The sequence below is a fragment of the Diplotaxodon limnothrissa genome, linkage group LG2 (assembly GCF_057381915.1).
Source record: "Diplotaxodon limnothrissa isolate DT_005_m linkage group LG2, D_limnothrissa_male_GT1.1, whole genome shotgun sequence".
In the NCBI taxonomy this organism is placed as follows: domain Eukaryota; kingdom Metazoa; phylum Chordata; class Actinopteri; order Cichliformes; family Cichlidae; genus Diplotaxodon; species Diplotaxodon limnothrissa.
In genome coordinates this window covers 12972717-12983406 of record NC_140597.1, presented here as the reverse complement: position 1 = coordinate 12983406, position 10690 = coordinate 12972717, and the positions used below count along the sequence as shown (strand labels likewise).

At 42.8% G+C, this 10690-nt stretch overlaps 1 protein-coding gene across 2 annotated transcripts; it reads left to right on the top strand.

Moving 5' to 3' along the window:
* The first annotated feature begins 2528 nt into the window (after positions 1–2528).
* LOC146638270 (uncharacterized) lies at positions 2529–7760 on the top strand. 2 transcript variants are annotated; one of them, XM_085367187.1, is made up of 6 exons: positions 2529–2627; positions 4311–4381; positions 4482–6447; positions 6746–6904; positions 6986–7039; positions 7469–7760. In XM_085367187.1, exons 3-6 carry the CDS (start codon positions 4785–4787, stop codon positions 7714–7716), a joined length of 2124 nt encoding a protein of 707 aa, XP_085223313.1. In that variant the 5' UTR covers positions 2529–2627; positions 4311–4381; positions 4482–4784; the 3' UTR covers positions 7717–7760. The 2 variants fall into 2 exon arrangements, with proteins under 2 accessions (XP_085223313.1, XP_085223304.1); XM_085367178.1 differs by having other exon boundaries at positions 6983–7039.
* The last annotated feature ends 2930 nt before the right edge of the window (positions 7761–10690 follow it).

Genomic DNA, 10690 nt, shown 5'->3' with positions numbered 1-10690 from the left:
CAAAGTGCAAGTCTGGATAACATCTGAGTGTGTGTGTGTGTGTGTGTTAACCACCCAAATGTGACTTAGGAGGACCACACTGTTATTGGGGGACTCCGTCAAAGTTTGCTTCATGGTGACATCACTCTGGTTTTAGGAGGGGTCTTCTCGTATGTCTTGACAGTTTGACCTACAGCATGCAGAGCTGACTGCATGTGCTTTGTTTCTATGTTGAAATTTTTTGAAACTCAGGCTTGAACATTAAGATAGATAGTACTATACAACTTCTTAACTTGTTTTAGGCACTTTTTACTGCTTTAGTGCATGGGCTCTCTCTGGCTGTGTACTCTGGCTTCTTCCCACAGTCCAAAGATGTAGCTTATGGGGTTAGGTTAACTGGTGATTCAAAACTGCCCTTTGGTGTGAATGCAAATGCTTGTCCTTCCATGTTAGACTGGTGATCTGTCCAGGTTGTACTGCCCTATGGTAGCTGGTATAGGCCCCAAAACTGCTACCCCACAATCCTGATAAGGATAAGTGGAAGAGGATGGATGATTGCAAAGGAATCAGTTGTTAACTATTGTAGCCAGTATTTTTTTCAGAAGAAAACATTTCTTGAGTGGAAAGCCCCCCCCCCCCCCCCCCCCCCCCCCCCCCCCCACACACACACACACATGCAAATTAAAAACAGAAGCACAGGCCTGCCCAGTACAGTTGCAAGAAGAGCACTTGGTCTAATCTTTGTGCCATCTTTTCTTTGTTGCAGGATCTTGATGAAGAAATGCCTCAGCAAAGCTCAGAAGCCATGCATTCTTCTTCAGTGCAAGATTTTGAAGAGGTAACATTGACCTAGGACAGATTTTAATGAATGTTTCTCATGCACGATGTGTACCTTACGCTATTTGCCGATAGTGAAATGGTCTATTCATCCTCTTGAGTGATGCATTTTTAGTAACTGTCAGATTACTGTTCTTTTGTCTTCATTCTCTATCTGTTACACACGAAGACTGAGACCAGCCAGATTCAGAAGACTGTGAGCTGCCTAAAGCCGCAACCAAACAGCTTTCCAAACAATGATCTGGACCTGAAACATCCAGAGCCTGAAAGGGTAAATATAATCCAGTGTACCACTTAATGAACTAATAATTTAATCTATCATCATTCTTTATGGATGCTGTGTGTGTGTGTGTTTGGCAGTCACCTGGGTGTGATGTGATTTACATGGACCGTGGCTTGTAGGTCCTTTTCATTGTTTCAAAGTGCAAGTCTGGATAACATCTGAGTGTGTGTGTGTGTGTGTGTGTTAACCACCCAAATGTGACTTAGGAGGACCACACTGTTATTGGGGGACTCCGTCAAAGTTTGCTTCATGGTGACATCACTCTGGTTTTAGGAGGGGTCTTCTCGTATGTCTTGACAGTTTGACCTACAGCATGCAGAGCTGACTGCATGTGCTTTGTTTCTATGTTGAAATTTTTTGAAACTCAGGCTTGAACATTAAGATAGATAGTACTATACAACTTCTTAACTTGTTTTAGGCACTTTTTACTGCTGTAGTGCATGGGCTCTCTCTGGCTGTGTACTCTGGCTTCTTCCCACAGTCCAAAGATGTAGCTTATGGGGTTAGGTTAACTGGTGATTCAAAACTGCCCTTTGGTGTGAATGCAAATGCTTGTCCTTCCATGTTAGACTGGTGATCTGTCCAGGTTGTACTGCCCTATGGTAGCTGGTATAGGCCCCAAAACTGCTACCCCACAATCCTGATAAGGATAAGTGGAAGAGGGTGGATGATTGCAAAGGAATCAGTTGTTAACTATTGTAGCCAGTATTTTTTTCAGAAGAAAACATTTCTTGAGTGAAAAGCCCCCCCCCCCCCCACACACACACACACACACACATGCAAATTAAAGACAGAAGCACAGGCCTGCCCAGTACAGTTGCAAGAAGAGCACTTGGTCTAATCTTTGTGCCATCTTTTCTTTGTTGCAGGATCTTGATGAAGAAATGCCTCAGCAAGGCTCAGAAGCCATGCATTCTTCTTCAGTGCAAGATTTTGAAGAGGTAACATTGACCTAGGACAGATTTTAATGAATGTTTCTCATGCACGATGTGTACCTTACGCTATTTGCCGATAGTGAAATGGTCTATTCATCCTCTTGAGTGATGCATTTTTAGTAACTGTCAGATTACTGTTCTTTTGTCTTCATTCTCTATCTGTTACACACGAAGACTGAGACCAGCCAGATTCAGAAGACTGTGAGCTGCCTAAAGCCGCAACCAAACAGCTTTCCAAACAATGATCTGGACCTGAAACATCCAGAGCCTGAAAGGGTAAATATAATCCAGTGTACCACTTAATGAACTAATAATTTAATCTATCATCATTCTTTATGGATGCTGTGTGTGTGTGTGTGTTTGGCAGTCACCTGGGTGTGATGTGATTTACATGGACGAAGTTTATTAGTTGATATCTGCAACTGAATTGAAAACACACCTTTCCAACTGTCCAAAACAAATAAATGTTGCAATATTTTGCTAACAGTGTCACAATCATCGTCTGGTGTGCACAACAATATCATCTTTGGACAAGTGCATTCAGTGTGTGGGACCGGTTTCCTCCCTCAAGTGGCTTGGCTTTAAGTGCAAAGGTGAGACATTTAGTGAATAGGTACAGTGTATAGTAAAAAGCATTAATAGAGTTCAACAAGTTAAGACGTGCTGAAATGAACACTGCTCCCTTTTTAATTAATGGGTGGTCACGTCTAATTAAAGAAATGCAGTATTACCTCATTGGTGCAGGACCTTGTAAAAATGGTATACTTGTCCTCAATTCCCCATTCCATAACATAAACTGCTCAAAATAATAAAGGGAACACTTAAACAATGCGATGTTACTCCAAGTCAGTCACACTTCTGTGAAATCAAACTGTTCACTTAGGAAGTAACACTGACAACCAGTTTCACATGCTGTTTTGCAAATAGAGTAGACAACAAGTGGAAATTATAGTCAATTCACCATAATAAAGGACTGGTTCTGCAGGTGGTGACCACAGACCACTTCTCAGCACCTATGCTTTCTGGCTGATGTTATGGTCACTTTTGAATGCTGGCGGTGATTTCATTTTAGTGGTAGCATGAGACAGTCTACAACCCACACAAGGGGCTCAGGTAGTGCAGCTCATCTAGCGTAGCACATCAATGTGAGCTGTGGCAAGAAGGTTTGCTGTGTCTGTTAGTGTAGTGTCCAGAGCATGGAGGTGCTACCTGGATGTGGAGTAGGCCATAGGAGGGCAACAACCCAGCAGCAGGACCGCTACCTCCACCTTTGTGCAAGGAGGAACAAGAGGAGCCCTGCAAAATGACCTCAAACAGGCCACAAATGTGCATCTGTCTGCTCAAATGGTCAGAAACTGACTTCATGAGGGTGGCTTGAGGGTCCAGCATCCACAGGTGGGGATTGAGCTTGCAGTCCAACACCATGCAGGATGTTTGGCATTTGCCAGAAAACACAAAGTTTGGCAACTTCAGCACGGGCACCCTATGCTCCTCACAGCTGAAAGGAGGTTCAAACTGAGCACGTGACAGTCTGGAGATGCCGTGGGGAATGTTCTGCTGCCTGCAACATCCTCCAGCATGATCATATTGGCAGTGGGTCAGTAATGGTGAGGGGTGGCATTTCTGTGCCTGCCAGAGAGCCTGACTGTCATTGGGTAACAAGATGAGGTCCTCGGACCCTTTGTGAGACCACATGCTGGTGCATTTGGCCCTGGGGTCCACCTAATGCGAGACGACACTGGGCCTCATGTGGCTGGAGTATGTCAGCAGTTCCTCCATGACAAAGGCATTGATGCTATGGACTGGCCCGCCTGTTCCCCAGACCTGAATCCAATTGAGCACATCTGGGACATCATGTCTCACTCCATCCACCACAAACTGTCCAGGGGTTGGCAGATGCTTTAGTCCAGGTCTTGGAGGAGATCCTTCAGGAGACCATCCGCCACCTCATCCCGAGCATGCCCAGGCATTGTAGGGAAGTCGTACAGGCATCTGGAGGCCACACACATTCAACTACACACTTTCATGCCACTCAACTACCTAAAGAACAAAGTATTTAATAAGAATAATTCCTTCATTCACATCTGGGATGTCCTTTTTTTGGGGGGGGAGGGGGATTAGCAGTGTATGTGTAGTCATTAAAATATCCTTAATGTGAACAGTTTTTTTTTTTTTTTTTTTTTCAGCATTTGACATTACTGCAATGCTTTGACAAAAAACTACTTCACTTAAATAGAACTGCAAAGCTAAATTAAGTCTATCAAAATGTGTTTCAGTTTGTTTAGGGGTCTGGCACAAATCTTGCCTTGCAAAATTGGCAAATCAGAATTGCCACCAGTCAACACAGGTGTGTATCCCATTCATATTTGGCTTGACTTTTTTTCAGTTTATTTTTTACCTGTCTAAAGTATTGATCAATTAAAAAAACTTTTGTTCTTACATTCCAGAAAGAAGAAATTTCTGAATATTCAGGGGAGGATGGATTGCCACATTCAGTTCTGGATCAAATATCAAGCGATGATGATGGCAACCACAGCATATCAGAAGAAGAATATGTGCCAGATTCAGAGTCATATGATGAAGATTCAGATGAAGACATCTCATTATTGCCAAGCACATCAAAAGGTCTGCTATGCCAAGATGACATCTCCAAAGCGCATGAACAATCAGATTCAACGAATTTAATCCACAACTTGACAAAGGACAAGCCACAAGATAAAAGTGAGCTTTGCGAAACTGAATCAGAAAAAATGACTTTAAGTAAAAGAAATTACTGCTATTTTTGTGGCAAACCACAAGCTAAAATTTCCCGCCACCTGAAAACGCACAAAACGGCTCCTGATGTTGTGCATGCATTTTCCCTGCCTAGAGACTCAAACGAGCGTAAAAGTCTGTTAGAGAAATTGAGAAATAAGGGAAATTTTAAGCATAATGCTGCAGTTTTGCATGGTGGAGTGGGACCACTGAAAGTGAAGAGAAGACCCAAGATTAAAGCAGTAGAGGGAAAGTTTGCTCATTGCTTTTATTGTCAAGGGATGTATGTTCGCAAGGATCTTTGGAGACATGTCCGCAGATGTCCTAACAAACCAAAAGATGACACGGATAAAGAACCTGGAAGAACCAAAGTACTCGGCCTGGCTTTAACTCTGGAGTCTCAGTGTTATCCGCAGGTGTCAAGTGGAGTCTGGAAGGTTCTTGCTGTTATGAAACAAGATGAGATTGCCTCAGCTGTGCGAAATGACTTTACTGTTATTCAGTTTGCCCAGTCCCTCTACAATAAACATGGACAAGACCCTACAAAGTATGATTATATACGACAGAAGCTTCGTGAAGCGGGACGTTTGTTGTTGTGTCTGCGCACAGAATTCTCAGTGCATAACATGGAAGAAGCTATTAAGCCTGCTAATTTCCAGAGAGTTGTGCAAGCAGTAAAGAAAGTTTCAGGTTTTGATGAAGAGACACTGTCATACAAAACTCCAAGCCTTGCGCTGAAACTGGGACATACACTGCATAAAATGTCTGACATTATCCATTGTCGTGCCCTCATGACAGAGGATGAAGCCCTAATCAAGTCCACTGATGCGTTCAAGAAGTTGTATGTCTCCAAATGGTCTGAGATGGTGTCTCACCGTGCCTTGAACACATTGAGTGAGGCAAAGTTTAACAAGCCATCAACATTGCCCTTTACAGAAGATGTTCGGATTCTCCATCACTACCTTCAAAAATCTGCAGAAAGTGCCTTTTGCAGCTTGGAGAACGAAGCCACAGCTCAGAATTATGCCCAACTTGCACAAGTTACACTCTCACAAATCATTGTGTTCAACCGAAGACGTTCTGGAGAGGTTTCAAAGATGCGCCTCAAAAGTTTTCTTGAAAGAGACAAAACAGCACTCCACACAGATGTTGCCATGGGGCTCTCAGAAATGGAACAGAGACTCTGTAACTATTTCTGTAGAATAGAAATAATGGGAAAAAGGGACAGAAATGTTCCAGTTCTGCTAACACCAAGCATGCTGGATGCTCTGTCACTACTGGTTAGTAGGAGGCCTGACTGTGGTATTTGTGCCACTAATATCTACCTCTTTGCAAGACCCCGATCAATGAGTCATTACAGAGGAATGGACTCCTTGCGTGTTCATGCACACCAGTGTGGAGCAAAGCAGCCTGAGTATCTAAGATCGACACAGCTCAGAAAACATGTTGCCACACTCTCACAAGTCCTTAATTTGAAAAACAACGAACTTGATCAGGTTGCAGATTTCCTGGGTCATGATATCCGCGTTCACCGCGAATTCTACAGATTACCAGTTCCCACAACACAGCTGGCCAAGATTTCCAAACTGCTTTTAACACTGGAAAAAGGACAACTTTCCCAGATCCAGGGGAAATCACTGGATGAGATCAAAATAGAAGGTTTGTATTGAAAGGAGCAAATATTAGGGCAGTAGTTGAATATTATGCTTTATCAACAGAATTAAAACCTAAAAGCACAGACCATTCTGTTAAATGTCCATGATTTAAGGTTCTTGAAGTCTATTGTTTCATCACTTTGCAACATTTGGCAAACTGCAGAGTGGTGGCCTTAAATAGTAAAACTATGTACTATAATTTCCAGTATTTGTTCTGTATTTTGTCATATCTCGTTGTTAATGTGAGGTTTTTGGGGGGTTTGTGTTTGGTTTTTTGGGGGGGTTTTCCCACAATTTCTCAGATGAAATTGCATTAAGTGATGCTGAAACAAAGGACAGTGAGAGTGAATCAGATGATGATGACACAGCACTCACAATGTTGGCGTGTGGCACCAGTGAGCCTGTACATGCAGTAGCTGATTCCACAAACACAGCGCAGCTCCAAGACACTGTAGATTGTGGTAAGTTACCACTAGCTTGGTTTCTGTGGATAAAATGTTTGTTACAAATATTAAAACTTAATCAAATTGTGTAATCAGCAGATGAAGGACCACTCACAATGCCTGCAGCAAGTGAGACTGCTGCTCCCTCTGAAGGTAAGGGGTGCAGTTGGTTCTCTAAGCTTATTATTGTTTCATCACTTTGCAACATATGGCAAACTGCAGAGTGGTGGCAAAAAGTCACTTGGATGAGTGACAAAATGTTTCTCCCACTGAAAACGCTACGTCCAGATTAACAGAATCAACGTTTTGGGATTTACTTACCTGGATGATTGAGCATGCATCAAGAGACTTTTATTCAACTTTTTATTCAGTCTTTTATTCACAGCGGAACACTAAATGTCTCATTTTAGAAATTTGATAAATTTTCAAAGAGAATTTTAGCTCGTTTTGATATTGATGGTAGCAACACATTTCAGAAGTTAGTACAGGGTAGCATCCATTCTTTTAACCACCAAATGTTTTTTGTTTTTTTTGTTTGGTTTTTTGTTTGTTTTAACTACTACTACTTTATATATCTTCCAGAGAAAAATGCTGCTCAATCCCACAATTCCCGAAGAGCTCCCAAAAACATGTGGTCCAAGGCTGAGGTTGCTGCAGTGATGAGGCATTTTAAAGACCACATAAACGAAGGGAAACTAGCCACCAAAAATGAATGCAGTCATTGCAAATTGGTAGAAGATCCGGTGTTGGCAGGAAGAACAGTTCAAAACATAAGAGATTTTGTAAGAAACAGAGGATTAACTGCAAAAAGGCAGAAAAAAATGAACTAAAATAACTGTTTAGAGAGCTGTGGTTTTACATCTTGGTCAGATTGCCAATTGTTGTTAACACTGATGTTCTGTTTAAAGAAAAAAAAGTTCTTGTTAAATACAGAAGTAGTTTGTATTTCATAATTTTTACATTTAATTTATTTAGGGTTTTTTTTGACGGGTTATATTTAAAATAAAAAATTATAAATGCATATTTTCTCCCCTTAATATTTACCTTTAAACTATTAAAATTCATTTTAAATGTTTTTAATTTTTCTGTTTTCTATATTTTTATATTTCTGTGGGAAGCGTGGGCATTTTTGTCCATAGATTTCTTTTTTTATTTATGGTTAAAATTAATGTTCAGATCCAAGAACACTAATAAAATGATGTTCCAGTAATCCTGTGTCCTGTCAGATGTGTATTCATGGTAATGATGAGCTATTTACATATTACATCATTGTCCCTTTAAAGACCCAATATTGTTTTTTTTGGACCTCATAAAACACATTGTTGTCAAGTGGACAATGTCTCCAGAAAACACAATAGAGTCTGGTTGGTGTGTATCAGTGTATCTAGACTTCTATAGGGAGTGTATGAGGTCTGAAGTGACCCAAATTTTTTTCAGATTTTTTCGAACACTTTAACCTCGCTCCCTTGGCTCTAAGTCCTTTCAAAAGGGTAGTCCACTTAAACCACCACCGGGCGGATTGACGTAGTATAGTCCCGCCATACCACATAGACCCGTGTGTGTGTGTGTGTGTGTGTGTGTGTGTGTGTGTTTAGATTAGATTAGATTAGATTAGATTAGATTAGATTAGATAGAACTTTATTAATCCCTCGGGTGGGTTCCTCTGGGAAATTCGATTTCCAAAAAAGCACAGCACCGACAGAAGTTACAGAGTTACAGAATATTATATATATATATATATATATATATATATATATATATATAATACACACACACACACACACACACACACACACACACACATATATATATATATATATATATATATATATATATATATATATATATATATAAATACAGAGACAATATAAATAAAATATACGAAGGGGATAAATAGAATAAATAGGAATAAAAATAAAAATACAAGTGAATTGCACATTTCAAGTATTGAGTCTATTGCACCGTTGACTATTTACAAAAGTATTGCACAAAAGGTATTGCACAGTGAGGTGAAGAGGCACTACAGCTTAGTTGTTCCCCCCTCCTTTGTCCTCCTGTTTCCCCTCCCTCTCCCCTCCAGGGAGGAGTTAAACAGTCTGATGGCGTGTGGGACAAAGGAGTTTTTAAGTCTGTTAGTTCTTGTCTTTGGGAGAAGCAACCTGTCACTGAACAGACTCTTCTGGTTGTTTATGGCCGTGTGCAGAGGATGTCTGGCATTGTCCATAATGTCCATCAGTTTCTTTAATGTCCTTTTCTCTGCCACTGTCACCAGAGTGTCCAGCTTCATGCCGACCACAGAGCTAGCCCTCCTGATCAGTTTCTCCAGCCTGGATGAGTCCTTCTTTGCTGTGCTGCTCCCCCAGCACACCACAGCATAGAAAAGTACTCCAGCAACCACCGACTGGTAAAACATCCTCAGGAGCTTCCTGCAGATGTTAAAAGACCTCAGCCTCCTGAGGAAGTACAGTCGGCTTTGGGCTTTTTTATACAGGTGCTCTGTGTTGCATGACCAGTCCAGTTTATTGTCCACCCACAGCCCGAGGTACTTGTACTTGTTGACCACCTCCACCTCCTCCCCCTCTATCTGAACCGGCAGTGGACCTGCTCTAGACCTCCCAAAGTCCACAACCAGTTCCTTAGTCTTTGAGGTGTTGAGTTGCAGGTGGTTTATGTGACTCCATGCTACAAAGTTCCTCACCAGACTTCTGTACTCCTCTTCCTGATCATCCCAGATACACCCCATGATGGCTGTGTCGTCTGCAAACTTCTGAATGTGGCATAATTCAGAGTTGTAGCAGAAGTCAGAGGTGTACAGGGTGAAGAGAAGAGGGGACAGCACAGTTCCCTGTGGTGCTCCTGTGCTGCTGACCACTGTGTCAAACGTGATGTCCTTCAGCCTGACGTACTGTGGTCTGTCGGTGAGGTAGTCGGAGATCCAAGCCACCAGGCAGGGGTCCACCTCCATCCTGTTCAGTTTTTCTTGAAGCATACAGGGCCGGATGGTATTAAAGGCACTGGAAAAGTCAAGAAACAGGATCCTGACCGTGCCTTTTCCCCCATCCAGGTGTGAGTGGGCTCTGTGTAGGAGGTACAGGATGGCATCCTCCACTCCGACACCCGCCTTGTATGCAAACTGTAGTGGGTCCTGGGCATGTTGTACCTGTGGTCGGAGGAGGTTGAGGAAGAGCCGCTCTAGAGTCTTCATAAGATGTGACGTCAGTGCCACCGGTCGGAAGTCATTCAGCTCATTGGGCCGGTTCTTTTTGGGGACTGGGACGATGCAGGATGTCTTCCATAGGGCGGGCACTCTCCCCAGTCGCAGACTGAGGTTGAAGACTCGTTGTAGCGGCTCCCCAAGTTCAGCAGCACACGCCTTTAGCATCCTAGGACACACCTTGTCTGGGCCTGCTGCCTTTCTGGGGCGAAGCTTCCTCAGTTGTCTCCTGACCTGATCCACTGTGACACTGGGAGATGTTTGGGAGGAGGGGAGGGGGGGGAGATGTCTTGCTGCTGAGAGAGGGATTGGAGGAGGGGGGTGTCATGGTGTCAGGAAGGGGGGGAAGCGAGGGAGGTAGGAGAGTGGGGATTGGACTCTGTAGTGAAGGTGAGGGTGGGGGGGTTGTGGGCTGGTCAAACCTGTTGAAGAAGTTGTTAAGTTCGTTTGCCTTCTCCACAGTCCCCCCCACTGTGCTTTTCTTGGTGTTGTGGCCTGTGATGGTTTTCACACCATTCCAGACCTCCCTCATGTTGTTCCTCTCCAACTTCTGCTCCACCTTCCTCCTGTAGGTGTCCTTTGCTTCCCTC

What these genes read in the sequence shown, in the direction of transcription:
- LOC146638270 (XM_085367178.1), top strand. Translation starts at nt 4,785, where the DNA reads ATGACTTTAAGTAAAAGAAATTACTGCTATTTTTGTGGCAAACCACAA. An exon ending in GGATGAGATCAAAATAGAAG is followed by an intron (nt 6,448 to 6,745) that starts GTTTGTATTGAA and finishes ACAATTTCTCAG; the next exon opens with ATGAAATTGCATTAAGTGAT. An exon ending in GACTGCTGCTCCCTCTGAAG is followed by an intron (nt 7,040 to 7,468) that starts GTAAGGGGTGCA and finishes TATATCTTCCAG; the next exon opens with AGAAAAATGCTGCTCAATCC.